At 35.4% G+C, this 25849-nt stretch overlaps 1 protein-coding gene and 1 non-coding gene across 5 annotated transcripts; both read right to left on the reverse strand.

The window, feature by feature from the left end:
* Positions 1-9160: 9160 nt before the first annotated feature.
* Positions 9161-9231, reverse strand: TRNAG-GCC (transfer RNA glycine (anticodon GCC)). The gene has a single exon. It is a non-coding gene; the product is annotated as a tRNA-Gly (tRNA).
* Positions 9232-10347: 1116 nt separating this feature from the next.
* On the reverse strand, positions 10348-20976 carry LOC132053360 (probable serine/threonine-protein kinase At1g54610). Of its 4 annotated transcripts, none has more exons than XM_059445345.1 (9): positions 20851-20976; positions 19391-20764; positions 17428-17712; positions 16656-16973; positions 15754-15981; positions 13701-13801; positions 12890-12971; positions 11578-11970; positions 10348-10780 (listed from the first exon to the last, which is right to left on the reverse strand). In XM_059445345.1, the coding sequence occupies exons 2-9, from the start codon at positions 19754-19756 to the stop codon at positions 10640-10642; spliced, it is 1914 nt and encodes a 637-aa protein (XP_059301328.1). In that variant the 5' UTR covers positions 19757-20764; positions 20851-20976; the 3' UTR covers positions 10348-10639. The 4 variants fall into 4 exon arrangements, with proteins under 4 accessions (XP_059301328.1, XP_059301331.1, XP_059301332.1 ...); XM_059445348.1 differs by lacking the exon at positions 20851-20976 and having other exon boundaries at positions 19391-19925; positions 20235-20839; XM_059445349.1 differs by lacking the exon at positions 20851-20976 and having other exon boundaries at positions 19391-19827; positions 20224-20839.
* Positions 20977-25849: the final 4873 nt, after the last annotated feature.

A 25849-nucleotide genomic window follows, 5' to 3' on the forward strand; every position in this document is an offset into this window, starting at 1 on the left:
AATTACAAATGGTTGTGATGGAAAGAGCTATAGAAAGATTAAATTTCGTTTCAGACAAGGAAACAAAACATGTGAAGTTCCTGGGAAATTGTAGTCCCCGCCCTGTCTATCTAACTATTATTAGGCCTCATTTGATTTCTTTTTAAGGTTAAACGCTGAATGCGCACGCCTGGATATTAAGTTGTTATTTAATATTGAATAATTAAACATCTTAAAACGCCTGAATGCACACATGGATATTAAATAGTTGTATAATATTGCATAATTAAAACTGTTTATTTTCTCAACATATGAATGTGTAAAACTTTTCTTTATTGAAAATTAACAAATATAAAATTTAATAAAATACAAAATTAATCTAACACTAAATTTTTTTTAAAAAATTATGTGGTGGTTGGTGATGGTGATAGCTAGCGGTGGTGTTATGGGTAGGAGTTAGTGGTGGCGGCTGATAGTTGTGGTTGATGATTGTGATAACTAATGGTGGTGGTCAGAGGCCGAGGCAGGATTTGAAGCTTGTGGGTTCGGAATTCTAATTCGTTTAAGTTACTGGGTTCTAACGTAACAATTTATAAATATTCAATAAATTTTTCAAGACAAATGCAGGGTTGTAACCAAAGTTATTGGGTTTGGCCGAACCCGCAAATACTATGCTGGCTCCACGCATGGTGGCGGTAAATAAAGACGACGGTTGACAATATATAATGGTGATTGTCCATAGTTGATGGTGGTTATTGTGGTAAATGGTGGCTAATGGTGGTGACCTTGGGTGGATTGATTGACAACAATGATGGTTATAGGCGAGGATGGTGGTTACTGGTGGTGCGTGGTGGTGTTGATAATTGTGGCCGATGGCGACGATAGTTGATATATGGTAGGCGATGGCGGTAGTGGTGAATTGCCATCTTTGTATAAATCTTTAAATATATACATCTTAATGATATTAAGACTTTGTTGCATTTTAATTAATCGCATTTATTAGGACCATTAAGTGGTTTTAACATAAAATATAAAATAAAAAAAGAACGCACTTACTAGTTAAGATGCGAATAATTAAGATTCAAACAAACTTAATGACTGAGATCTGAATGATTAAGATTAAAACCTTCATTAAGTAAAAACAAATGAGGCCTTACTGTCTCTAATCACATCGGTACTAATTATTACTATCAGTCACCACCAATATTATTGCTAACCATTGTCATTATCGTCAACGATCACCATGATCGTCAATCACTACCACACCAATTACCTTCACCATTGTAACTATCACAACTGTCAACCACCACAACTATCACAAGTATATCAGTCATTACTATATCAATCACCATAGTCGCCACTACGCACTTACACCAACCATCTTCACGATCCATTACACCACCACTGATGCCAACTATCACCATTACTATTGGCATGAATCACCATCCTGATTCACCACTGTCAATAACAACATCTATCCAACAATATCAATTATCACCGTCATTGTCAACCATTATCACCACCACTCCTATTGTACAACCACGGCTCGTGGTCTCCTTATATAAATGTCACACCCTAATTTCTGATAGGGCGTGATGGGCACCCGACCCTTACTTAGGGCCGGGCGAACCCGCTGACTCTCGTTATACTCATATCCATACTGGGCCCTTAAATCATAACAGAATGCATAAGGAAATCTTTTCGAAGAACAATATGCTTTTCATCTTTCTCAAATCAAATAAAATCTGTAACATATGAAACTTGTAACACAATGCATAATAATACATCGGCTTACATAGCCGCTTACAAAGCGACATCTTATATACACGACAAATCGTCGCAAAGTCTCTACCATAACTCCGGATACCATAACAAAAACACTCGACTCGGCAAAGACTCCGGGAGGAAATGGAGCTCGCCAATCCATTTGGAACATCTTCTACTCATCCGTATATATACTGCGTGGCATGAAACGCGCGGCCCGAAGAAAGGGGTAAGTACGAATATGTACCGAGCATGTAAAGCATGGAATACGAAAACAGGATCATAACCGAACTGGGCATTACAGGAACAAGTATGATAACCAGAAAATCAAATGACTTGCCTTAGAGACATATATCATGCATGTCAATATCATATCATCATGTCATCATATATATATATATATATATATATATATATATATATATATATATATATATATATATATATATACCGTACCCTCCTTCTAGTGAGGGACTCGGTGAATAAGATCATCATATCATCATATCGTCATGCCATCATATATATATATATATACGTACCCGACCTCTAGTGAGGGGCTCGGTGAATGAGATCATCATATGCCATCCGGCCGCCATCCCCATATCATCACATCATCATACATATATATACCATACCCGGCCTACAGTGAGGGACTCGGTGAATAATGCGATGACCGTGCACGAATACATACCCGGCCGGACTCGGTGAAAGACATATTGAGGCTTGCACGAGCAGAGTAGTGAGAAACCATATGCACACACATCATCATTACAGACTCAATGGATAAGTAAGTAGTCGGCGCTCGAGAGTTAAAACGGAAATCATATTAAGTTCTTTAAAAAAAAAAGTCGTTAGGACTATACAAAGGAAAATCTCGGGGACCACGGATATGCATCAAACCAATCCGGCCCGCCCATGAAAGTTAACGTCATTACATGTTATAGAATCATTTGCGAGCATATCAAAGCAATCGGTTCCGTCTATGAAAGTTACGGACATTTTTAACATAAAAATCCTTTTGGAGCAAAACTCTTTATACCACATTTGAATTCAATCATACAAATACATAAAGACCATAGTTCTACCACATTAAGAATGCTAACACTAAGAGAGGTGGATAAGGATCGTAAACATGCTCGGATCGTAAGTGAAGTTACCCGGATCGTATCACCAGCTTACTTACTGTTAAGACATGCCAAAAAAAGAAAGAAAGGGATAAACTTCGCATACCTCGTCCGCTTCTAAGCTAATCGAAACTCAAGTCTTGGGATCCCAAAGATCTACAATACGTCAATAAATACCAAACATTAGCTATAGGCACTTAGGAATTCAATCTTTAAGTTGCGCGTTTGTCTAGAGAAATTTGGGCGACGTTTCACACATTTATATGCCTAGCCGAATTCTCGGTTCAGTAACCAACAACATCGCTAATGACAATAGTGTTAACATCATTTCCAATACCGACGTATGCCGTAAAACAGCCCGCCTGTTTTGTTTTCAAATTTCTCAACCAATCAAATTTGCGATACAACTATTTAATAATTTTATTTAAATGCAAAAGTCGAATTCATATGAACAACATCAATAACAACAGCCTTCATTTTACAAGTTAAATACATTTATTTTCATCCCAAAAATTCTCTTGAATCTCCTTCCCGTAATTCACAACTTCCAACAAACGAATTTATCAGGCTATTCCTACGTTTCATCGAATTTAAATTCTAAATAAACTCGTTAACAATGAAAAGGAACCGTATTCATACCTAAGCATGCAGCCCCCACGTTATCACTCTTCTCCTTGGTTGATTTTTAAAAGCAAATGAAGACAACGCAGCAGACAACACTTTTCTCTTCATAGGGCTTAGAATTCGGGGCTCGAAATTTGGTCAAAATTGGTTTTCTTCTCTCTCAGAGCTCTTTCTCTCTCTTTCCAGAATTTTCTGGTGTTCTTGGTCTGAAAAATGAGAGGAAAGGGCTGAAATTTCACTTAAATAGGCATGGGTCATGGGCAACCCGATTGGGCCCGGTTTGGACCCCACCGACCTTTCCGTCTTAAAACGTCCATATCTCCTTATCCCGATGTCACTGTGCGCCCCACGACCTATGGTTGGAAATATAATTCAATTATCTACAACTTCTATCTTTGGTGGTTTTCCAAATTCCAAACTTATAATACCGTTTCTGCCCTCGAAGTCGATCACCCGAAAACGTTACTTAAAAATATTTGTTTGGAGGACTTCCACTTGATTTGGCTCGAGGTCCTTCTTGAGTTATGTTTAACTTCACATATGTGATTCATATAAATTGTCGCATGTCCCAAAAAATCTCAATGTGTGGGCCCCACCTCGGCTCAAATAATAATCCTACGTACAAAAATACGAAATATAATACATCACAACGTGAGTTTAAATTATGAGGCAACAACATGATTGTCAATTTTTAAGCACGTTAATAAGGACCTTCCAATTGGTTGGAATACTGTAGAAGAAAATATTATTTTTTTTCACTATTTTTGGGCTTCAATTTTTTTGACCACCATGGCCGAATGGCCTTCTTTCTTTTCTCTCCAAGTTTCTTGAATTTTCTAAGGGTGAGAATGATGAAGATGATTTAATTAGTCATCTTCTAATCACATATATAAACATCCATGTGGCCCATGGCCCACACCCATGTGCGCCTCACTTGGCCATTTTTATTTCATGAATTTTAACTTTCCAATATTCACTTTTAACCCCAAATTTTTCCTTAATATTCCATGCCAACAAAATCATAAGCAACTCATGTCTTAAAACGAAATCGTAGTTAAAAGTCTCTACTTCGCCTCCCGGAATAGTCTTGTCCTTAACTTATCATGGTTAACTCGGATTGTCCCAATGTACCAAACACGGGATATAACAATAAATTTCTGACTGTTCCATTAAATTGAACCTACCAAATTTAAATCCTAAATTCCCCTCAAAATATTTTGAAGAGGTCGTTTGTTTTTTTCTAAAGATTAGGACGTCTGAAATTGACCACACATCTGAATATTAAGACATTGTATTTAGATCTAACTAATGGATGATCAAGATTGTTTATTTTATCAATATTAGAATGACTGTAATTTATCTTTATAAATAAATAAATAAGATTATTTGAATATTATTAGAGTTAGGTGGTGGTATTTAACGATGGAAGCCGGTGCACGTGGATATTTATCTTTTGAATTCAATTAAACCCATAGTTGACAAGCTATATTCTTCGCTGCCTACTACTTTATGTCATTTTATAACAAGAGATAAACATTCAAAGGATCATACAGCATCATTTATTGTAATCCAAAATGAGAAAACTGCTGCCAATTCACTTCACCAAACAAATATATAAAAATCTTCGCTTGATGTTCCAATTTCTAGGGACATATATTATGATATATAAACTAGTGATTTCGTACGCGTGACAGTTGTTTAAAAAACTTCATAACTTTGCGGCAAGCAAAAGAAAAGGGGTGATATTGGGTGAATGAAGGATCTAAAGAGGGTTAAAAGTCATAGCCAAATATCGAGTGACCTAACTTGATAATAATGGTGTCAAATGGACGAGTTGTGTTGAATTTGAGCGGGTGTTGTGTTAATAAATGGACGGATCAATGACAGAGGTCTTAACATTAATTCATTATATTTTTAAAGTTATGAATTCATATCTACTACAACATTTGCTATAATTTTATGAATTTTTATACATAAATTTATGCTTCGTGTTAAAAGTACTAGGTTGAAATGTATCCGGTACTGCAAGGGTGGATCCGCCCCGGTCAATGACCCACCCAAAATTGGGTCATTTGCACGATTGTCCTTCAAAGGCACTGGTCTTTAATTTTTGCCCCTCAAATTGGTGGTCTTTAATTTTTGTCGTTGGCTAAAAATCCCTTGGTTTCGGGTTCGAACCCCCTCTCAGTCAAAAATTAAAAAAAAAATCACAAGGAAGAGTTTGGATTCGAATTAATAATATAAAAAGAAAAAAAGAAAGGAGCTTCCGGAATAGAATGGGATCTTCGTAAAGTTGATCATTATGAATCTTACAACGAATTTGATTGGCAGGTCCAATGGCAATGAGAAGTGGATTCATTAGCTCGTTATTTAGTACGAATTGGTGAAATGATAGAATTCATAAAGATTATTCAACAGGCTTTGGAAGGAATTCCAGGAGGGCCTTACAAAAATTTAACTCTACCTTAAGACAGAGGTTTGCCTTCAGGCAATTTTTTTTTTTTTTAACTTAGTTGGAATTTTACAAACCCTCTGCCTTAAGGCTTAACTTTTGTCCGAATAGGCCTAATTTTGGGGAAAAGTTAAGCCTTAAGGCCAAATTTTGGGTAAAAGTTTGTCTTAGGTATAACTTCTGCCCGAATAAGCCTAACTTTGCTACAAATCTTTGCCTTGCGAAATTTCCTTCTTTTTTTTTTACTGAGCTGGGGTTCAAACCCAGAACCTCGGAGTATTATGCGAAGGGCAAAAATTAAAGACCATCAATTTGAGGGACAAAAATTAAAGACCAGTGCCTTTGAAGGGCAATCCGCACAAAAAAAAATGCCCAAAATTAACTTGGGATGAAATGAATTGGTCCAAAATGGACTAACAAATGCATCATAACCCAACCGGCCCAATTTTTACTAAGTTTTAAGCTCTTTGTTGATTTTTTATAATTTATTTAAGTACATAATTAAACCTTTTTCTTTATTATAGCTATATATAACATATCAAATAAAGAAGTCCCTTTTTGAGAATATTTTAACATGAATTCTCATTAGGCAATTTGGGATACATTTAACCCAACTTTTAGATGGGTTAAATTGAGCGAGTTAAAACAAGCTGAGTTAATAAATGAGCGGATCATCAAACCTTGACGGATTAAGCGGATCATATTTTCGTGTGCTAATTTGGACAGTAATAGTTGTTTAAGGCAAGAGCAAGATATATAGGATCTTTGTTCAATAGTTAAAGAAGTTCGATAAGACTACTTACTATTGCCATGAAGTGGAATTTACACGTGACATTATAGTTCGATTATAATATTTTGTAATGCCTTACCCTTTGTCTGCCTACCAAAAAATATAGGTCGTGTAGTTTGAGAACACGACACCTTTCCTATTAAGGAACAAACAAACCAGTCAACCTAAGTCCATTTCCAATTTAAATTTGGATAATCAAGTTGCTGAAATAAACTTAGAATTGGATTATTCAAGCCAGCTTAAAACTCTAATTTGGAAAAGCTTATTCATTCTTCTTTAAATGTCGATATCGCTTATGAAAAATCTTACGTAAGGGACTGATTAAAGAGAAACTAAAAGTGGGACATTTGTTGCAAAAACTTCACAATTTCCGGCAAGCAAAGGGAAACTTTGGTACGTGTCTCTAATTAAATTTTTAGGACCAATGAGAAGAAGGCAGCTTCCAATTTTTTTTCACAAAATTATGTCCACATTCCATGAAGCAGCAGCCTTTTTTGCATATCATATCAATATGTATCTTTTTAGATTTTTTTTCATCATCAATTAATTATATGAAATATTAATTTCCAAAAAGATATTGCAAAATATTTTTGATCATACTAAACGCAACATCACCTGAACTTAGATTGTCATTTTTTAATTACTCTAAATTAACACATTTTAATACAAATATCAGCATAATTTCTATTCACAAGAGTGACACCAAGGGGAAAAAAAGAGGACTGTCAGAGTGGGCGGCACTTTGTATATTGATTCACATCACGACAAATAACCCTTTTTCAAGTGTAAGAATAAATAATTATTTTACTTTGGCAGCACAAATTAAAGTACTTCCGTCCCAAATAATTATCATATTTCATTTTTCAAGAGTCAAATTACATGAACTGTGTCCAAATTTTAAAATGTATTTTTCACTATATTAATATAAAAAAAAAATTGCAACTTATAATACTTTTTGTATAGTTTTTAAATAGTTAAATTTTAATATTAAAAGATTGAACTAGTCTAATCTAGTTTAGTATCAAAGAAGGCAGCTTCCAAATATTTTCCACAAATTATGTCCACATTCCATGAAGCCGCAGCCGTTTTTTAATAATCTTTATCAATTACGCACGTTGTATCATATCAGACAAAATCATCCTCTTAAAGTGTAATAAAGACAAAATTTACTCTGCCATAAGGTACTCCAGCATGCATGTTGTTGTTATTATTTTTATTATTATTTGCACCGTCCATAAAATTGGAGGTGATTGTTATAAGATGAATGGGATTACATGAGATAGTAGAAATAAATTGGAAAATTGGAAATTAATAACTAGTTCAAGGAGAAATTTTCTGGGGTACAAATACATTTACGTGTTCCTAAAAGAGGAATCAATGTATGGCAATTGTAAACAATAATATTATTTTTTGTAGTACAGTCAAACCTCTCTATAATTGTCATTCGTTATAACAGTATATCACTATAACGACCTGATTTTCTCTGGAACCGATTTTTCATGTTAGATTTTACTTCTACCTATAACGGCGATTCTCGCCTATAACAAAGAATGGCATCCATTATAGCGACACTCTTTGTAGAAATTACCTCTCTATAACAAATGCCCATACTCAAATAGCGTATAATAATATTTTGTAAGAAATATATTATGTGACAACAAAAGTGTCGATGAAGAGCATCAACCTACTGCTACTTAGAGATAGAAGAGTCAACTGTTAAGCTTAGACAGCCTTCAAGGGAAAGCTATTGAATCACCTTTTGCTGAAAGGTTGGACAAAAAATTTCGTCAGTTCAAGCATTATATTATCACTAAGAGACTAGAATTTACAAAACATTCTAAATTGTAGAGTTCTTTAGTCAAAGGGTCGAGCTCGTCGCACCGGGCTTACCTAGTGCGGGTCACCTCTTCTGTGTGGTTTGCGAACTATTACACAGAAGCTGGGTTTGCCCTGTGCGCACCCGAAGGGTAGCGGCTGCGAGTTCCCATGTCATCAAAAACTTGAAATATTTAAATTCTCAATTAATTTAAAATGCATATGTTCCATAGATTTTAATTCTTTATCTGTGTGATACAACTAGTTATGGATTTAGTAGTAATTTATTAGTTTTTTCAATTTTTAATTTATGAGATATGAAAATCAATTGAGATTCTAAAATTTACAAGTATATTGTTTTCGTCTATAACATAAAAAGTACAAAAAGTTAATTGTTTGCGTACTTTTGTTTATAAAAGCTAAATGAGATCTAAATATCGAATGCCAGTATACATGCATAACAGCACCTTACTATAGCAGCCATGAAATTTCCGGACAAACGCTGCCACTATAGAGAGGTTTGACTGTATATGAAACTTGTAAACTTGCTCATTTCTGAATTCTTAAAAAGAATTTTTTTTCAAAAAAAGAAAAATATACAGAAAACGTGAATGCACCAGCCGGGAATCGAACCCGGGTCTGCACCGTGGCAGGGTACTATTCTACCACTAGACCACTGGTGCTATCCGTTTCTTCTTCCTAAACTGATATATCAGTCTTAATACTCCATGCACGATAAATATTTAGCCGGTATTTGTGTCATATTAACTATCACGATTAAGTCATAAGTCAAGGTGATAAAAAGTACTCAGTAATGGAACACTGTTTAGTGATGAGAACGTATGTGGAGATATGTGTCTAGTGTCCACTATCATGCATTCATTTATTTAGTATAAACACCAAATTCGAATGAAGCCGGTATCTTTTGTTTAGGAGAGAATTGCACTGTTTCCCTTGAAATCAGCTGGTCTTCAATTTTTGCCCCTACCAATCGAACTTAAGCATCGAGAAATGTTATTTGACTTGAGGGACAAAAATCAAAGACCAACACAAAATAAGGGCAAAAGTGTCAATGACCTATTAGACCTGTAATTATTATATTGAGAAACAATTAAATGTAAAAATTTAATTATGAACTGAGTAACTAAAATGAGTTATGAGTTAAGCAACAAGTTCAGAATCCTTGGAAAAAGCTTGTGTAGATGTTATAGGATTTGAAAAAGACACTTCTCGACCTTCTATTTTCGAATTCTAAGCCCCCGTTTGGCCATAAAAATTATTTACTTTACTCCGGAATTTTTTTTCACTTTTTTCCGGAATAAGCGGTTGGCCATGAAAATTCCGAATACAACTTGAAGTTGTATTCCGGAATACCAAAAACTCAAAAAACTTGTTTTTCAAAAAAAATTCACTTTTTTATAACTACATTTCACCAAAAACTACGATTTCAAAAACTATGGCCAAACACAACTCCAACTCTAAAATTCCAAAAAAAAAGTGAATTTTTTTTTTTTGATATCTATGGACAAACGGGGCCTAAATAAATTGATACACTTTTCTATATTATCCTTCATAGGTGTATCAGCTAAGCTTCTATTTACTTTCCGCGAGAATGTTTCGCAATTAATCAAAGATAATGTGAATGTGTAGATGAACAAGAGAGAAAAGTTCTTATTCTAACAATTTAACATGTTACATGTTTTTTGGAAACGGTATGTCATTGCTCTATTTACACAGCATAAACGTAAGTGAATGAATATCAAAATATTTTCACTTTCTTAGATTTTTATTCTATATACTGTCCAAAAACACATGAACATAACACAAAAAAAGAACGGTATGTACAGCACTTATGGCTGCTAATTTACAGTCTTCATATTAACCAGATTTCCTCTTAGTTCTATAAGTATAATATATTTACAATTCCTCAGAAGAAATGTACATAGACCTAGTTATGATTTACAAGAAAAATCTCTTTCATCTCTATATATATATATGCTTATGCTTATCTACCTTGTTCCTAAACTAGAGATATTTATTTTATATAGAGTTGCATGTGTATCACATTCCATGAGTCTGAGCTTAACCTGCTCATGCCTTCTCGAACCTTGCTCGTCGTGCAACTTCCTGGAGGTGACGATCGCGGTCTTTAAGCATTTTATCCACTTTACTTGATGCAACTAGTAGTGAACCAGAATAATGGATTTCGTTTCCCTTGTAACCATGGTCATGCTACACAAAGAAACAAGAGCTAGGTAAGAAATCCATCATACGAGATACCCGTTCTCACTAACAACCACAGAAATGTAGAAAACTAATTAGGAAACAAGAGTGTTATTACTGACTCCGTGGATATTTGATTAGAGGGTTTGAAAGAAGTACTAATTATTCGAGGCAATAGCCAAAAAAGATCTTTGTTCAATAGCTAAAGAAGTCTGATAAGACTATTTAGTATTGCTATGAGATGGAATTGAATAAAGTGGAATTAATACAATGATTCAATACAACCGACCCCAAATAATTTGGACTTGAGGCGTGATTAGTTGATTGATTTGTAAGGATATCATGCCAAAAGTTATAGCCGATAGTAAGGGCACAACTTTATTTCCAAGTTCTAAGCAAGCTCATCAAGCAAGGGTCATGTTCGACCATGACTCGGACCTGGGCTATGTTGGCATTATGCAACATCCCCTCCGCAGCATGTTTTTCCTGGGAATCGAACCCAAGAGCTTCTCTATGATACCACTTGTTAGGATTAGGTACTTCCTATCATGCCAAAAGGAATAGTTGTAAGCAAGGACATAACTTTATCTATAACCAATCCCATCAAGCAAGGACCGTGACTCAGACAGAGACTACACCTGCACCTGGGTCTCGCCATAGGCAGGATGTTGGCATTACGCAACATGAATTAGCTAAAGAAGTTCGATTATACTTGAAAGTTTGACTTTTAAGTAGCTACTACACAGTTACCTCAGTAATCCCCGAGCACTCAAAACTCTTAGATATACATGTTTATGAGAACTTACCATATTTGCCTCCTTGCTAGCCCTTCCACTTTCAAATAGATTAGAACCAGCATCGTTCTGCTGAACACATCTATCTCGATCGTCTCCAGACACAACGGACCTGGATGCTACCAAGTCTGACAAGTCGGCTCTATCGGGACCAATGGAAATATCATCATATTTCTTCCCAAATACCCCTAGAGCCAGAGGGACTGGATGAGAAAATGTCTCTGAAATATCGTCGAGGTGATTTTTGACTGAAAATCTATCGGAAAGATTCTCCAGGTGGTCTTTCGTAGTTTGTTTCACTGCTTGTGATGCTTTAGGTGGATCATTTGGAAAACGAGTAGCAGCTTCGTTCGAGGGATTGAACCGGTCACTTTGGCTCTTAGGATTGGAACCGCTCTGTCTCCTCTGTTTGGAGGTGCAAATCATAAAACCAAATAAATAAATTGACAACATACAGAACACAACATACTTGCGGATTGAGGTGGCAAAATTAGCCCATGGAAACATGACCCGCCTAACCCACTCAAGTTTGGGCGGATCAATTTATTAGCTCAGCCCATTTTAGCCCAACCCATTTCAGCCCATTTAAAAATTGGGCTGATAAGTAGCCAGATTGACCCATCGAAACCTTGTCAAAATATTTTCAAAAATACATTTTTTTTATTTGACATATTATAAGTAGCCATAATAAAGAAAAACTAGTTTTATTAGGTACTTAAAAAATTATAAAAGAACAAATAAAGAATTAAAACTTTAGTAAGATTTGGGCGAGTTGGGTTATGACCCCCTTTTTAGCTCATCACATTTCGGCCTGAGTAACTTTTGGGCAGGTTATCAGCCCATTTTAACCCGCCCAAATCCAGTCCAACCTGCCATTTGACGCCCTGCTTGCAGATACAATGTAGGGGTGTAAGGTTGAGTTCTTTCTCAAACCAAGGGCTAGTAAGACACGAGATCTCAAATATAAAGTGCCTTGAATTTTAGGGTTAAGATCTTTTTTAATTCATTATGTTGAAATACAACTAATTATCAACTAGCAGTTCTATTTTCAAGGCCTTCCAACTTCCAAATGAAAATTTGAAGAATCATGACCATCTAGCTTCGTGTAGCTTATTGGCTTCTGGCATTACAAAAAGGAACAACAACAACAACAACAACATACCCGGTGTAATCCCACAAAGTGGGGTCTGGGGAGGGTAGAGTGTACACAGACCTTACCCCTACCTTGGTAGGTAGAGAGGCTGTTTCCGATAGACCCTCGGCTCATTACAAATAGGAAAACTTGAATATTTGAAGACAAAAAGATTACCACCCATAAAAGTACCTGCATTGAGCTAGCCAACTTGGCATTAGCGTCATGTGCTGGAGCTGCTTGACGTTCTTTTGACCCATTTGCATTCCTTCGCCTGCAGTAATTATTTCAGGTGATTATTATGGTATATCCATGGATATGCCCAGTCAGAAATATATAATGTTATGTCAACAAATGTTTGATAATCAATACATGACGGAACTGTATAAACAAAATAGAGTCATTCAAGGCAAATCAGCTCAGAGACGCCACAATGTAATATGTGGAATTGACACTTCTGTTTCCATATGTTTGATCCACTTAACCATATGCGAACACAACGTTTAAATTTCTGTATGAAATTGAAGTGTTTATAATAAGAGAATGAGAAACATTCAGGGTGTGTTTGGCATGACATAAAATGTTTTCATGGAAAATATTTTTGTGGATCTCACTTATTTTCTGGTGTTTGGTAAATAAGCAAACATTATTGTACCAAAAGCATTTATAATATTTTCCTGGATCAAACACTATTGAAGTTGGCATGGGGGCCTAGGGGTGTGGGGTGGCGGGGATGGGGATATGGGGAGGTGGGGGTGGGGTGTGCTGCAAGGTGCGCATTAGACAATTGGTGTGGAATATCACTTATGGAACTTGTTTTCCCTGCCTCCACTAGGGAAGTCATTTGCCTCATTTTTAAAGAACTTGTTTTCCTAGAGAAAATGTTTTCCAAAAATTTTTGACCAACCAAACATGAGAAAATTAGAAAAAATTTCCTCCATACCAAACATACCTTCAGTTTTACGTTGCCATACAAAAGATGGATTTGTTAAGAGCATCTTACCTTCTAGATTCCTCTTCCCGCAGTTTCGCATCAATTTCCTTGCTGGGAGGGTATGTTGGCAGACTCGAAGGATCACAAGCAAACGGCTTCGTGGTGAAGAACTGTGAGACAGGGCAGACCTTAGTGTTAATGAGGAAAGAGTTGTTGTGTGAGACAGGGCATACCTTAGTGTTAATGAGGAAAAGAGTTGCTGCTACTTTATAACGCGATAAATAATGGAAACACATTGAAGGAACATCATAAATCTGGCTACTTGGAACTACATGAGTACATGTTCGAAAACTTCAGTGTCTAGTCAAAAAAATTGATAAAATTTATCTAAAAATATGTCTTGTGTAAAAATGAAAATAATGAAGGTCCTTCGTGGTTACTTTGGCAAAACATTTGAAAATGCGGAACAAGACTTTGTGCTGGGTATTTCTTGTAGAGATTCATGCATATGTTATCTACTTTTTGGTATAGTTCTAGTGTACAAAGTTTCCCCGACAGCAATAATAGAATTTTACTTCACTTTATCAGAAAAAGTTATTTTAGGTCTCAATGCACTTCTTTGGAAGTCTTGTTAGTTCCAAGCAACATTTTCTCCGGAAAATCAATGGCCACTTAGAACTCCCTTTATCCCGAAAAGCATGACTTACTTTGACTAGATTGGAAATTAAGACTAAAATTTGAATATATTGTCATATTAAATTAGAGGCTTAATGCACATGCAACCCCCTAAACTTGTCCCTTTTTTCCATTTTGGCACTTCAACTAAGTGTTGTTCTTATTGAACCCTTGAACTTGGCCTCAAGTGTGTCTATCAAACACAATCCGACTTACATAGCATATATGGTGAGTTTCATTTTTTTAGCCTTGCGTGTGAATGTCAATCGCACCCTACGTGGAAAATTCAACCAATTAAAACACTCCACCCATTTTAATTATACACATTAGATAGGTTTGAAGAACCACCACTTAAACCAATCAAATAGCAAAACTGGAAAATAAGAAATCAAAATTGGAAACTAAAATTGAAAATGAAAACTGAAAAATAAGAAACCAAAACTGGATAATAAAAACCCAAAACTGAAAAATTAAAACTGGAAAATCAAAAACTGAAAAATAAGAAACCAAAACTGGAAACCAAACTGAAAACTAAAAAACCAAAATCAAAACTTAACATCTGATGTGTATAATTAAAATGGTTGGGGTGTTTTAATTGGTTGAATTTTCCCCATAGGATGTGATTGACATTCACGCGCAAGGCTAAAAAAAATTGAAGCTCACCATATATGTTATGTAAAGTCGGATTGTGTTTGATAGACACACTTGAGACCAAGTTCAGGGGTTCAATAGGAACAACACTTAGTTGAGGTGCCAAAATGGAAAAACGGGACAAGTTTAGGGGGCTGCATATGCATTAAGCCCAGTGTTATTAAAAGCAAAAAGCGCAAAAAAGCTCTAAGGTCAGCTGGGGCTTTAAGCGCAAAGTGGAAATAAAGCGTGGGCTTTAATGAAAAAAGGCGCAATGGTGAAAAAACACAAATATATATATATATGTTTAGTCCAAGACTAATAATAATAAGCATGAACAACAAATATATGGACAAAGAAATTGTAAAAACATCGCGATAAAGTGAAATATCAATTATCTAGTGTCACCTCTTCAAGAGAGGCTCATTGTCAAGGAAAACTATGTCTTAGAGACTTGTTGATGACACTGAAGCGCAAATAAAGCGAGGCGAAGCGCTCAACATGTTTTGAGCCTCGCTTCAGGGCTTAAGCGCGCTTTAAGTGCGCCTTTGACAACACTGATTAAGCCTAAATTAGATAAGTAAGTATTTAACATAATAGTTTGAAAACTGATAAAATTCGAGTAGTTAGTGGAAAAGATGCCATAGCACTAGTTTATCTAAGTTTGAATTGTTGGAAGGAAATTTTAGATAAATTAAAAAGGAATATAGTTCAAGTACTAGTAAATAAACAACAGATACTAGGCTTCATTAACAACATCAAATATGTAACATAAAGTAAATAAGATCCAAAAAGTACAACTATTTTAGAAAAGTACCTCACTCTCGAGAGCCCCAACTGCTGTTCCTCTAAGTGCGGGATCTATAGAAAGTAATGTCTCCAATAACCCCACGGCAGATGGAGGAAGCTCCTTAAATCTTTCCCCAATACGCCGTTTGTAAGGCTGTATAGGTTTAAATACTGCTGAATAAGATAGTTTTGTTTTTCTCCAATAATCCTCAGTTGGCGAACCACAAAGCTTAAAGATCTTATGTAGTTGCTCCACCTACAAGGACGAAAATTTAGCTCATGTGTGTTAAATCTGTGATAACAAATAATATCATAGCTAAGGAGAAATACGGGATATATATTAATCTTCATAATGTGACATTGGGGATTGAAGTGTAGTTGATTGATAGGTTGATCGGATGTACAGAGTCCTCCTACCATACTTGCCGCCTCCACCTTCTCCTTTTATATTTTCTCAACGTTTGTTTACTGTATGCATTGGAGTATGACTCCAATATTGAGGCATATAACAGAAAGGCAAAGCAGTGTTGCATACGTTAAGGCATAGTTGGCTGATCGATAAATTGGAGTATGATTCCAATTCCCAGTTTTTGGTGAAAAAAATTTCACCGAGTCCGGTCGGTAAAAACAATTGGGATCAAACTAATCGAGTCCGTCGGTTTTTTGTTCGGTCCCAAAGTCGGTCAGTTTTTCTCGATCCGTTTTTGCCGTGATTTTAGTAGTGCTTTTTGGTAGTCATCGTTAGTTTTTAATACCATTCTGTTAGTTGGACCCAAAGTGCTCTGCTTTAGCAAACTTAAGGGACTAAAGATGCTCAAGGTTATATTCGAAGGACAAAAATAGACCTACTCCCATAGATAGGGGACAATTTTGGCTAAAAACTCAGATATTAACCATGCTCAAGTCACAAAAAGTGTTAGAACTATATACCTCTGTCCTACCAGGCATTATGGGCTTGGCAACATATAATTCTCCGAGTATGCAGCCGGTACTCCACATGTCTACTGCAGCTCCATAATGACTTGCTCCGAGTAAGAGCTCTGGCGGTCGATACCAAAGGGTCACAACACGACTTGTTAATGGAACACTTTGCTGGTTATCGAAAAAGTTTGCCAACCCGAAATCTGCAATCTTTAAAGTGCCATGATTGTCAATAAGAAGATTAGAACCCTTGATGTCCCGATGGAGCACACCCCTACTATGGCAATGATCAAGTCCACTTAAAAGCTGCCGCATGTAACATTTAACCTATAAAAAAAAAAATAAGCTTACAAATTACCTAGTTATTAGAATTGAATTATGGAGTGTGAACAAAGAAATTATCATATCGATAAATTCTGATTTTAGTCCTTGACTTAGCACTTTTAACCTTCAATTAACTAAAATGTGCATTTTTTATCCCTTTGCTTGTGAATATTCACAAACTTATCATAACTACGAACTATTTCACCACTTAATTGGCCATGTGTTATGTTAAGCTTGTAATTACTTCATATTTGACGGTAATATAATTCTAAAAATATCTAAATATAACATAGTTCTTTCGTAGAGGGATCAAAAGCACACATTTTTATTAATTGAAGGTGAAATATGCGAAGCTGTATGTCGCGAGGACCAAAATTAAAATTAAAGGAGTGACCAAAAAATGCTTTATCTCCTTAAAAATTAAGACTAACATCCAAAACGATCCATGGAAAAGCACCTGCGGTTCGGAAAATTTAATACCGGGAAGAGACGCCAGCCCAGTAAGATCATGTTCCATGTACTCAAAGACAAGGTACAAACTACAAGATGTTCTTGATACTATCATGCCTTCCAATTTGATGATATTTGGATGATCAAGTCTCCGAAGAATAACAATCTCCCTTGCCATAAATTTGATACTTTCAGGATCCATTTTTTCGAACCTCACTCTTTTGAGCGCAACAACTTTATCATTAACCAGATCACGAGCCTTGTATACACTACTATAAGTCCCTTGTCCAATCTGCAAGAATAAGATGCTATCACACAACCAAGAAAAGCTACTCCTTTCATTTGAAATTATGTGAAGGTGTTTGACTGCGCACAGAGGTTAAGAAATAAAGGAAGACTTTTGAAACTTGTGGTATAAAGTAAGTCATAGAAACTTTTGTGGCTATAAATCATCTCATTAAGGGTAAAATGGGAAGTTTGAAATTAAATTGTAACTAAATACATATAGAAAGATGTCACTCTTTCTGGGACTGACTAAAAAGGAAAGGGTGTCACGTAAATTAGGGCGGAGGGAGTAATTGACAACACTAGCACACATTGGGAAGGAAACTAGACCATAAAGGATAGATGATTAAGTGCCACAAGCACTGCAAATGCAATACATGGAATGACTTTTGAACCAGCTGAATCAAAAATCTCATTGTGAGCATGGCTGTTCTATAATTTGCTGGATGATTATCCATCAACTTTCACTATAATTCTGGTAATAGGAACATATGAACTACAGAACTAGTATGTTCCAATCTGCAACTTAGCCTTCATTAGTGGAATTGATAACAGGCACCGGACCGTTATCTCTCAATGCGTATATGGAACAAGGGGACAAAAGTACAAGATTCTAAGTTGGGAAAAATGAAGAAGCAGAAGAGCAGAGCACCTAATACAAAAGAAACATAGTTAAACTTCTTTAAGGAAAAAAATAGAGAGACAAAAAAAAAAAAAAAAAAAAAAAAAAAAAGGAACAGTGAAGGGATTAGGACTCGGACAGAAAGTGGAGTGTTAAATTTTCATAACTTAAAACACCAAACAGCACACAGGCTTATCATCATTTACACTCATCGGAACTGCTTATCTCCCTATTCCCTGAATTCTGCATGCAATCAGACTATTAATATTCAACTCAGTGCACAGCCTACCAGAAGTAGCAACAAAGCCTGGAAAGCTAAGTCTCAAGATGCATAGAACTAAAGCGTAGGCACTTAGAATCACCCACCAGCACAGGTACCGGTTAACTCCACCCACCAGGATTTAGACAGACGGGAGGAAATCACTTATAGCCTGTTTAGCCAATCTTCTAAAATCAGCTTATTTTGAAAAGTGTTTTTCAAAAAAGTACTTTTTGGTGAGAAGCAGTTTGTGTTTGGCTAATCAATTTGAAAAGCACTTTTGGGCAGCAATTAGTGTTTGGCCAAGCTTTTAAAAAGTGTTTCTAATTGTATTTTCCCAGAAGCGCTTTTCGAAAAACGTACTATTAGAGAGAAGCTGCTTTTTTCAGCTTCTGCTTCTACGCAAAAGCTCTTTTTCTTCTCCTAAAAGCTTGGCCAAGCACCTCAACTTTGAAAAAAAGAACACTTTTGGCCTTGGAGAAGCTTGGCCAAACAGGCTATTAGTGTTTTTGCCTCTATTGAGATTTGAACCTGAGACCTCATCGTTCTTAATCCACTTCATTGACCACTAGGCCACATCGTTGGGTGCAGTTTCAAGGTGAATTCGTATTCATCAGAATTCTATGCATACTCGGATATATATACACAAATGGAACTATTCAAGGAAAAATAAGTTGATGTGGAACTAAGCCATGTTACACATGAACAAACTAGTAACTTCTTTTACGAGCTTACATCCTATTAGAATATACAGTAAAAGCTGATAAAACGAATTGTCGTAGAACAAGTCAACCAAAATTATACCTTATCTAATTTCTCAAAAGTATCAGCCTTGCGTGGAATCCAACCATTAATAGCTTCACCGGCTACAGCAGCAAGCGAAGAAGGCCAACCTGCAGCAATCAACTCCCCTTCCATTGCTTTCGGGACAACAGCTTCAATCTTTCCATTAACTTTCTCATAGTGATCATCCCCGACCCTTCTAGATCCATTAGGTTTCCTATCGAATGAACCAACTCTAAGATCGCCATTCTCTGATTTCTCTTTCACCCTAAAACTCTTTTCTCTCTCTGAACCCACAGCTGATGACCCTTTAGCTAATTCTCTCTTCTTTTGACCACCCCGCCGATCTTTGACACCCCGAGAAAGTTTACCACAAACACAACCCATAATTTAGAGGTGGCAAATGGGCGGGTTGGTTCAAAATGGGTTCCAAATACCGAAAACTGGAATCACATAAGCTGCATAGAGGAAGTAGCTAAGAACCCCAAAAAACTCAACTTTTTCAAACAATTCAACTGCAACTGAAATCAAGATTCCAATAATACCTTGTTCAGACCTCAATAATTTCAAAGGCTTCAACTTCACAACAACAACCACCATTCAAAGCTCTCAAGTATTAGAGCTTTAAAAACAAATATATGAAAAACTGGAATAATATAAACTGCATAGAGGAACTAGCTAGAACCCCAAAAAGAATCCAACTTTTCACAGTTATATTACAAGTGAAATCAAGATTCCAAATACCCAAAACTGGAATCACATAAACTGCATAAAATAACTAACAAGAACCCCAAAAAGACTCCAACTTTTTTCACACAATTCAACTGCAATTAAAATCAAGATTCCAATAATACCCTGCTCAGACCTCAATACTTATAGAACCCAAAATTTTCAAAGGCTTCAACTTCACAACAACAACCATTCAAAGCTCTCAAGTATTAGAGCTTTAAAAAAAAAAAAACTAATATGAAATACCCAAAATTTGAATCATATAAACTGCATAGAGGAGCTAGCTAGAACCCCAAAAAGACTCCAACTTTTTACAAGTGAAATCAAGATTCCATAAATACCCAAAACTGGAATCATATAAACTGCATAGAAGAACTAGCTCCTTTTTTTTTTTTTTTTTTTTTTTTTTTGAGGACCTAGCTAGAACCCTAAAAAGACAATAACTTTTCACACAATTCAATTACAAGTGAAATCAAGATTCCAAAACACCCAAAACTGGAACCATATAAACTCACCAAAAAGACTCCAACTTTTCACAATTCAATTATAAGTGAAATCAAGATTCCAGAAATACCCAAAACTGGAATCATATAAACTGCATAGAAGAACTACCTCTTTTTTTTTTTTTTTTTTGAGGAACTAGCTAGAACTCCAAAAAGACCATAACTTTTCACACAATTCAATTACAAGTGAAATCAAGATTCTAAAACACCCAAAACTGGAACCATATAAGCTCACCAAAAAAACTCAACTTTTTCACACAATTCAATTACAAGTGAAATCAAGATTCCAAAACACCCAAAACTGGAACCAAAAAAAAAAAAAAAAAAAAAAACTCCAACTTTTTCACACAATTGAACTATAAGTGAAATCAAGATTCAATAAATATAAACCCCAAGTGAAATCAAGCTTCATCTTGAAACCTCATTTTTTCTTTAAAACAAACAAAAAAGATAGAATTTTTGCTTAGCTAACTTTATTGACTATTCAACACGGTTATAGGTAACTGCTGAAATTGAAGATACATATGAAAGCATCAAAATTAAAAATTAAAAATATGAATAATAAAGTGAGAAAAAAGAGGAGCCGCCAAAAAAGTTTTCAGTCAGCCAAGATATGCTATGAAGGCTCTCTCTCTCTAAGTTAAATTGTTAAAAGAGTCATAAAAAGGGTCGTTGGGTTTGACTGTTTGGTATAAACGAGACATATATTTTGTGTTGTGCCGCCTTGTCCATTAGGCAAGTCATGCAATTGCCTAAGGCCTTTTTTTCAAATTTGGTAGCTTAGAAAAAAAAAAATGTACTAGTTTATTAGCATAAAAAAGAGGAAGATAATACTTTGATCGATATATTTAATTAGATAATACTTTGATCGATATATTTAATCAGATAAAACGATTCGATTCTTTTCCAAATGCATGTATTGTTTATAAAATAATGATAACAGTTCCTGTTACGGTTGTCTCGACCAAAAGAAGTTTTTCAAAATTGAAATTAATAAAGTCTTATCTAAGATTAACAATATCTCAAGAAAGACTTAACGGATTAGCTATATTTTCAATTGCAAAAAATTATTGGAAGATATTGATTATAAGAAAATTATTAGAAATTTCGCATCTCAAAAAGATAAAAAGATAAATTTCAAATAAATAAATATATTTAATATATTTTTTTTGAAGTTAAGGCCCCAGTTTGGCTTTAGGCCTCCGATATGGTTGAGCCGCCCCTGATTTTATGTGGCTATAAATCATTGCATATAAGTAAAAAAAAATCAAATATAATAAGGGGTCATAATTTTTTGCACGAATTAATAAGTATTTAAGTTCACATCAATTGAAACGGCAAGAGTGTTTTTTTATGCAGAGAGTAGTTATGTAGGATTTACTTGCTTATGTGTATTAGTTATTCCATCTTCTATCATGCATAAAACAATACATAGACTCCCTTATAACTTGTGCATGTAATCCTTCCGTCATTTTATATTACGGTGGTTGACTTGGCACGAAGGTTAATAAAGAAAGGCAAACATTTAAAATTTGTGATCCAAAATAAACCTTAGATATTTGTGTGGTTGTAAATCATCTCATAAAGTTAAATTATTTACAAATATAGAAAGGTGTCATTCTTTTTTGGACTGACTAAAAAGGAAAGAGTGTAATATAAAATGGGACGGAGGGAGTATTAATTATGTGGGTTTCTAAATAGCAATCCAAACACCATATTAATTTTGGCTTAATGCAGGCCCCCTAAACTTGCCCTTTTTTCCCATTTTGGCACCTCAACTAAGTGGTGTTTCTATTGAACCCTTGAACTTAGCCTCAAGTGTGTCTATCAAACACAATCCAAGTTATATAGCTGCTATATGGTGAGTTTCATTTTTTTTAGCCTTGTGCGGTAATTTCAATCGCATTCTACGTGAAAAATTCAACCAATACACTCCACCCATTTTAATTATACACATCAGATAGGAAGAAGTGTACTACTATGTTATACAAGTGAAGAACCACCACTTAAACCTATCAAATTACAAAATTGGAAATTAAGAAATCAAACACTTAAAATAAAACTAAAAACTAAAACTGAGAAATAAGAAACCAAAACTGGAATATAAAAACTTGAAACTAAAACTGAAAAATAAGAAAACAAAACTAGAACCCAAAACTGAAAACTAAAAAACCAAAACCAAAACTTAATATCTGATGTGTATAATTAAAATGGGTGGGGTGTTTTAATTGATTGAATTTTCCACGTAGAATGCGATTGACATTCATGCGCAAGGCTAAAAAAAAAAAAAAACTCACCATATATACTATGTATAAGTCGGATTGTGTTTTATAGACACACTTGATGCCAAGTTCAGAGGTTCAATATGAACAACACTTAGTTAAGGTGCCAAAATAGAAAGGGGGCAAATATTGGGGGCCGCATATGCAGTAAGCCATTAATTTTATACATAAATAACTTACCTCCTAATCAGCTACTAAACGTGGTATTACTTATTAAAGATTTAGTACCTGCATACCTTACCTCCAAACTAACTACCAGATGACCTCATTACTATAATTTTTTTGTATTGCATATTTTAGAAGTTGATTACAGGACTCTCTCTCTCTCTCTCTCTCTAAGTCAAAAGAGTCATACATACAGGTCGCTGGGTTTGACAGTTTGGTATATGATCGCTTTTTCCTTTTTTGACAACATTATTTTACTCAAACAGTGCCACTGTGCCAGTTTGAACCAAACACCATCTGAAAGAACGTTCTATGATGCAAAATTTGTATTTGGGTGCGGTACTAAGATTTTTTTTATGATTTAATGAATTAACAACTCTTTGAATTTATCAAAAACTTTATTCAGATATTTGAATTATGATATATTTTAATTAAGCATCTGAATATATGACAAAGTGTATCTATTAGATACTTCCACTTCAAATATTGATAAAAAATTTGCACATGTTCTCAAACCTCTACGTAGTCATATAGAATGTGTAAATTCAAATTTCAATTAATTGACCCTATAAATTTCATATACCAAAAAGTTATTATATACTGTCAACCAAGAGGAAAAATGAGAATGGTGCAAAAGCCGAAAGGATCAGGAGGCGGAGATTGAATTTTGTGGTCTATTATTACAAATGCAGATCTAGTAAGTTCTTGATATCGAATGGTTATGTACTAAAGAATATTTTTATGAAGTTTCTCTCTCTAAAGCAAATCCTCTAACTTCTCTCTTCGAAGTAGAGTTAAAACACTACAACTAATGAAAAATTCATCTCCTCTTCTGAAAACGTTTCCATTTCCCTAAATATCCCTATCCCAATACCCCTAGAACACCCTTCATCAATGGAGATACCCAATCTAACAAATATAGATTCCTCAAGTGACATACACAGTGATTTTCAAAATCAGACTAACCCTAGAGGATAAAGAAAGAATGTGCTGTCCTTGGAAATACTCACTTATCATCAAACTCTAAGGGAAATGCATTCAACATGAAGTTTTGAGGAAAAAAATTTAAGAACTGTGGTGTCCCACTGAAGCTTTTCCTCTTATTGATCTAGGGTCCGACTACTTCATCATCAAATTCAATAAGGTCCATGGTTCATTTTCAATCACTTCATCTCTGTTCAGAGGTGGGAACCTAATTTTGTGGCCTCGAAAGCGAAGCAACTACACACAGTAGGCTGGGTGAGACTATCCCAACTCCCCACTGAATTTTATGATGCGATAATGTTGGAAAAAATTGGCAATGCTATTGGACGCCTCTTAAAGATTGATGTTTGCACATCATCCACTCTGCAAGGAAGATATGCAAGACTCTGTGTAGAATTACCAATCAATCAACCAGTCAAATCGCACATCTCCATTGGAACACATAGACAACAAATCCTATATGAAGGGGAAAAAATTCTCTACAAATCATGTAGAAGATTGGGCCATGTAGCAGGACTTGTAAAATAAGTACAAGCCCAATCCAAAATTCAGTTTTACAATTTGCCGCGAGCCCACAGGCCCAAGAGAAAAGGGAGGAATGGGAAACTGTCTCTTTTTTAACAAAAAGGAAAATCAGCCCTAGTAAGTTTCCACCGACCGCCATTATCCTCAAATGTCATTACTCCGGCATCAGGTATTAACGTAAAGATTTTTTACGCTTCAACAAGTAAATTCCTTAATACTCAAATCCTTATAAAAATAAAAATAAAATCTCTCCTAATAATTTGGGCAAAAAAATCATTAATTTCAGAAAAACCCAGGACAAAACCACTAGAGAAAACCTTTACCGGTGTTAAACCACTTCTCAGTTCTAGAAACACAGCAGCCGGTTTTTAGAAATACCACCATGCACAGTTGTCAACCCTCTAACCCCAATACCCTAGAACTTAACCCTACCATGGGTACACCTATTAAGGACGTGGACAAATATATAAATGACACATCAACAGACATACATTAGAGTAATAATATTCAAGAACACTCTAACTGTTACACCTCAAAAAAATTTCATGTTGTTGCATGGTAAATAGACCAACGTAGTGCGAGAAGTATGCGATGTTCCTATAAGTAAGAAAGGTTATTTAACGATTCTAATTGAGATTCCAAAGACGTTGGAAGCAAGAAGAGAAAGTTCCTTAAGGAAGGCGAAGTATATGTTGCGTTCTGGAAAAGTTCCGTAAAGTACCGAGCTAATGCTGACTTAATGATGTCTTAAGGAAGAGTTATAACAATCCTTAGATTGGTAATGAAGTGTTAAACAAGTGTCAAAAAGGTTCCATAAGGATTGGAGATTAAACGAATGATGGAAATCATTTCAGGGAAATGGGGTTATACGACCGACTTATACGGTCCGTATAACATTATACGGTTCGTATAAGGGTCCGTATAACACCCAACAAGAAGATGTTTTCCTTGATGGTGAACCACGGATACTTATACGGACCGTACAATGTTATACGGACCGTATAAGTGGTCCGTATAATGCCCGATGGGCTGATTAGTTGCAAGTATAAATACATGTTCCCACTTCACTAATTTCATTTCCCACACTTCTTAATCTCCCTCAAGGCTTCTAGAGGGTTCCACACACTTCATATACAAGAATACAAAGGAAATGCTGCCCAATTTTCTCTAGCTTTAGTGAGCATGTTCATGTGATCGATTAGCTAATGTTAATACGAACTCTCTTGAAGGTAGAAACGTGAGCGTTGAAGGAGAACGATCAAGCGATAGGATAGTTAAACGAAAAGGTATGT

This window comes from Lycium ferocissimum, chromosome 4 (genome assembly GCF_029784015.1).
Source record: "Lycium ferocissimum isolate CSIRO_LF1 chromosome 4, AGI_CSIRO_Lferr_CH_V1, whole genome shotgun sequence".
Classification (NCBI taxonomy): Eukaryota; Viridiplantae; Streptophyta; class Magnoliopsida; order Solanales; family Solanaceae; genus Lycium; species Lycium ferocissimum.

Bases quoted from the DNA above. Each gene is read 5' to 3' on its own strand.
- LOC132053360 (XM_059445345.1), bottom strand. From the start codon at position 19,756: ATGGGTTGTGTTTGTGGTAAACTTTCTCGGGGTGTCAAAGATCGGCGG. The intron at 17,713-19,390 runs GTATAATTTTGG...TTATTCTTGCAG, and splicing joins CTTTTGAGAAATTAGATAAG to ATTGGACAAGGGACTTATAG. The intron at 13,802-15,753 runs GTACTTTTCTAA...CCTGTCTCACAG, and splicing joins TTGGGGCTCTCGAGAGTGAG to TTCTTCACCACGAAGCCGTT.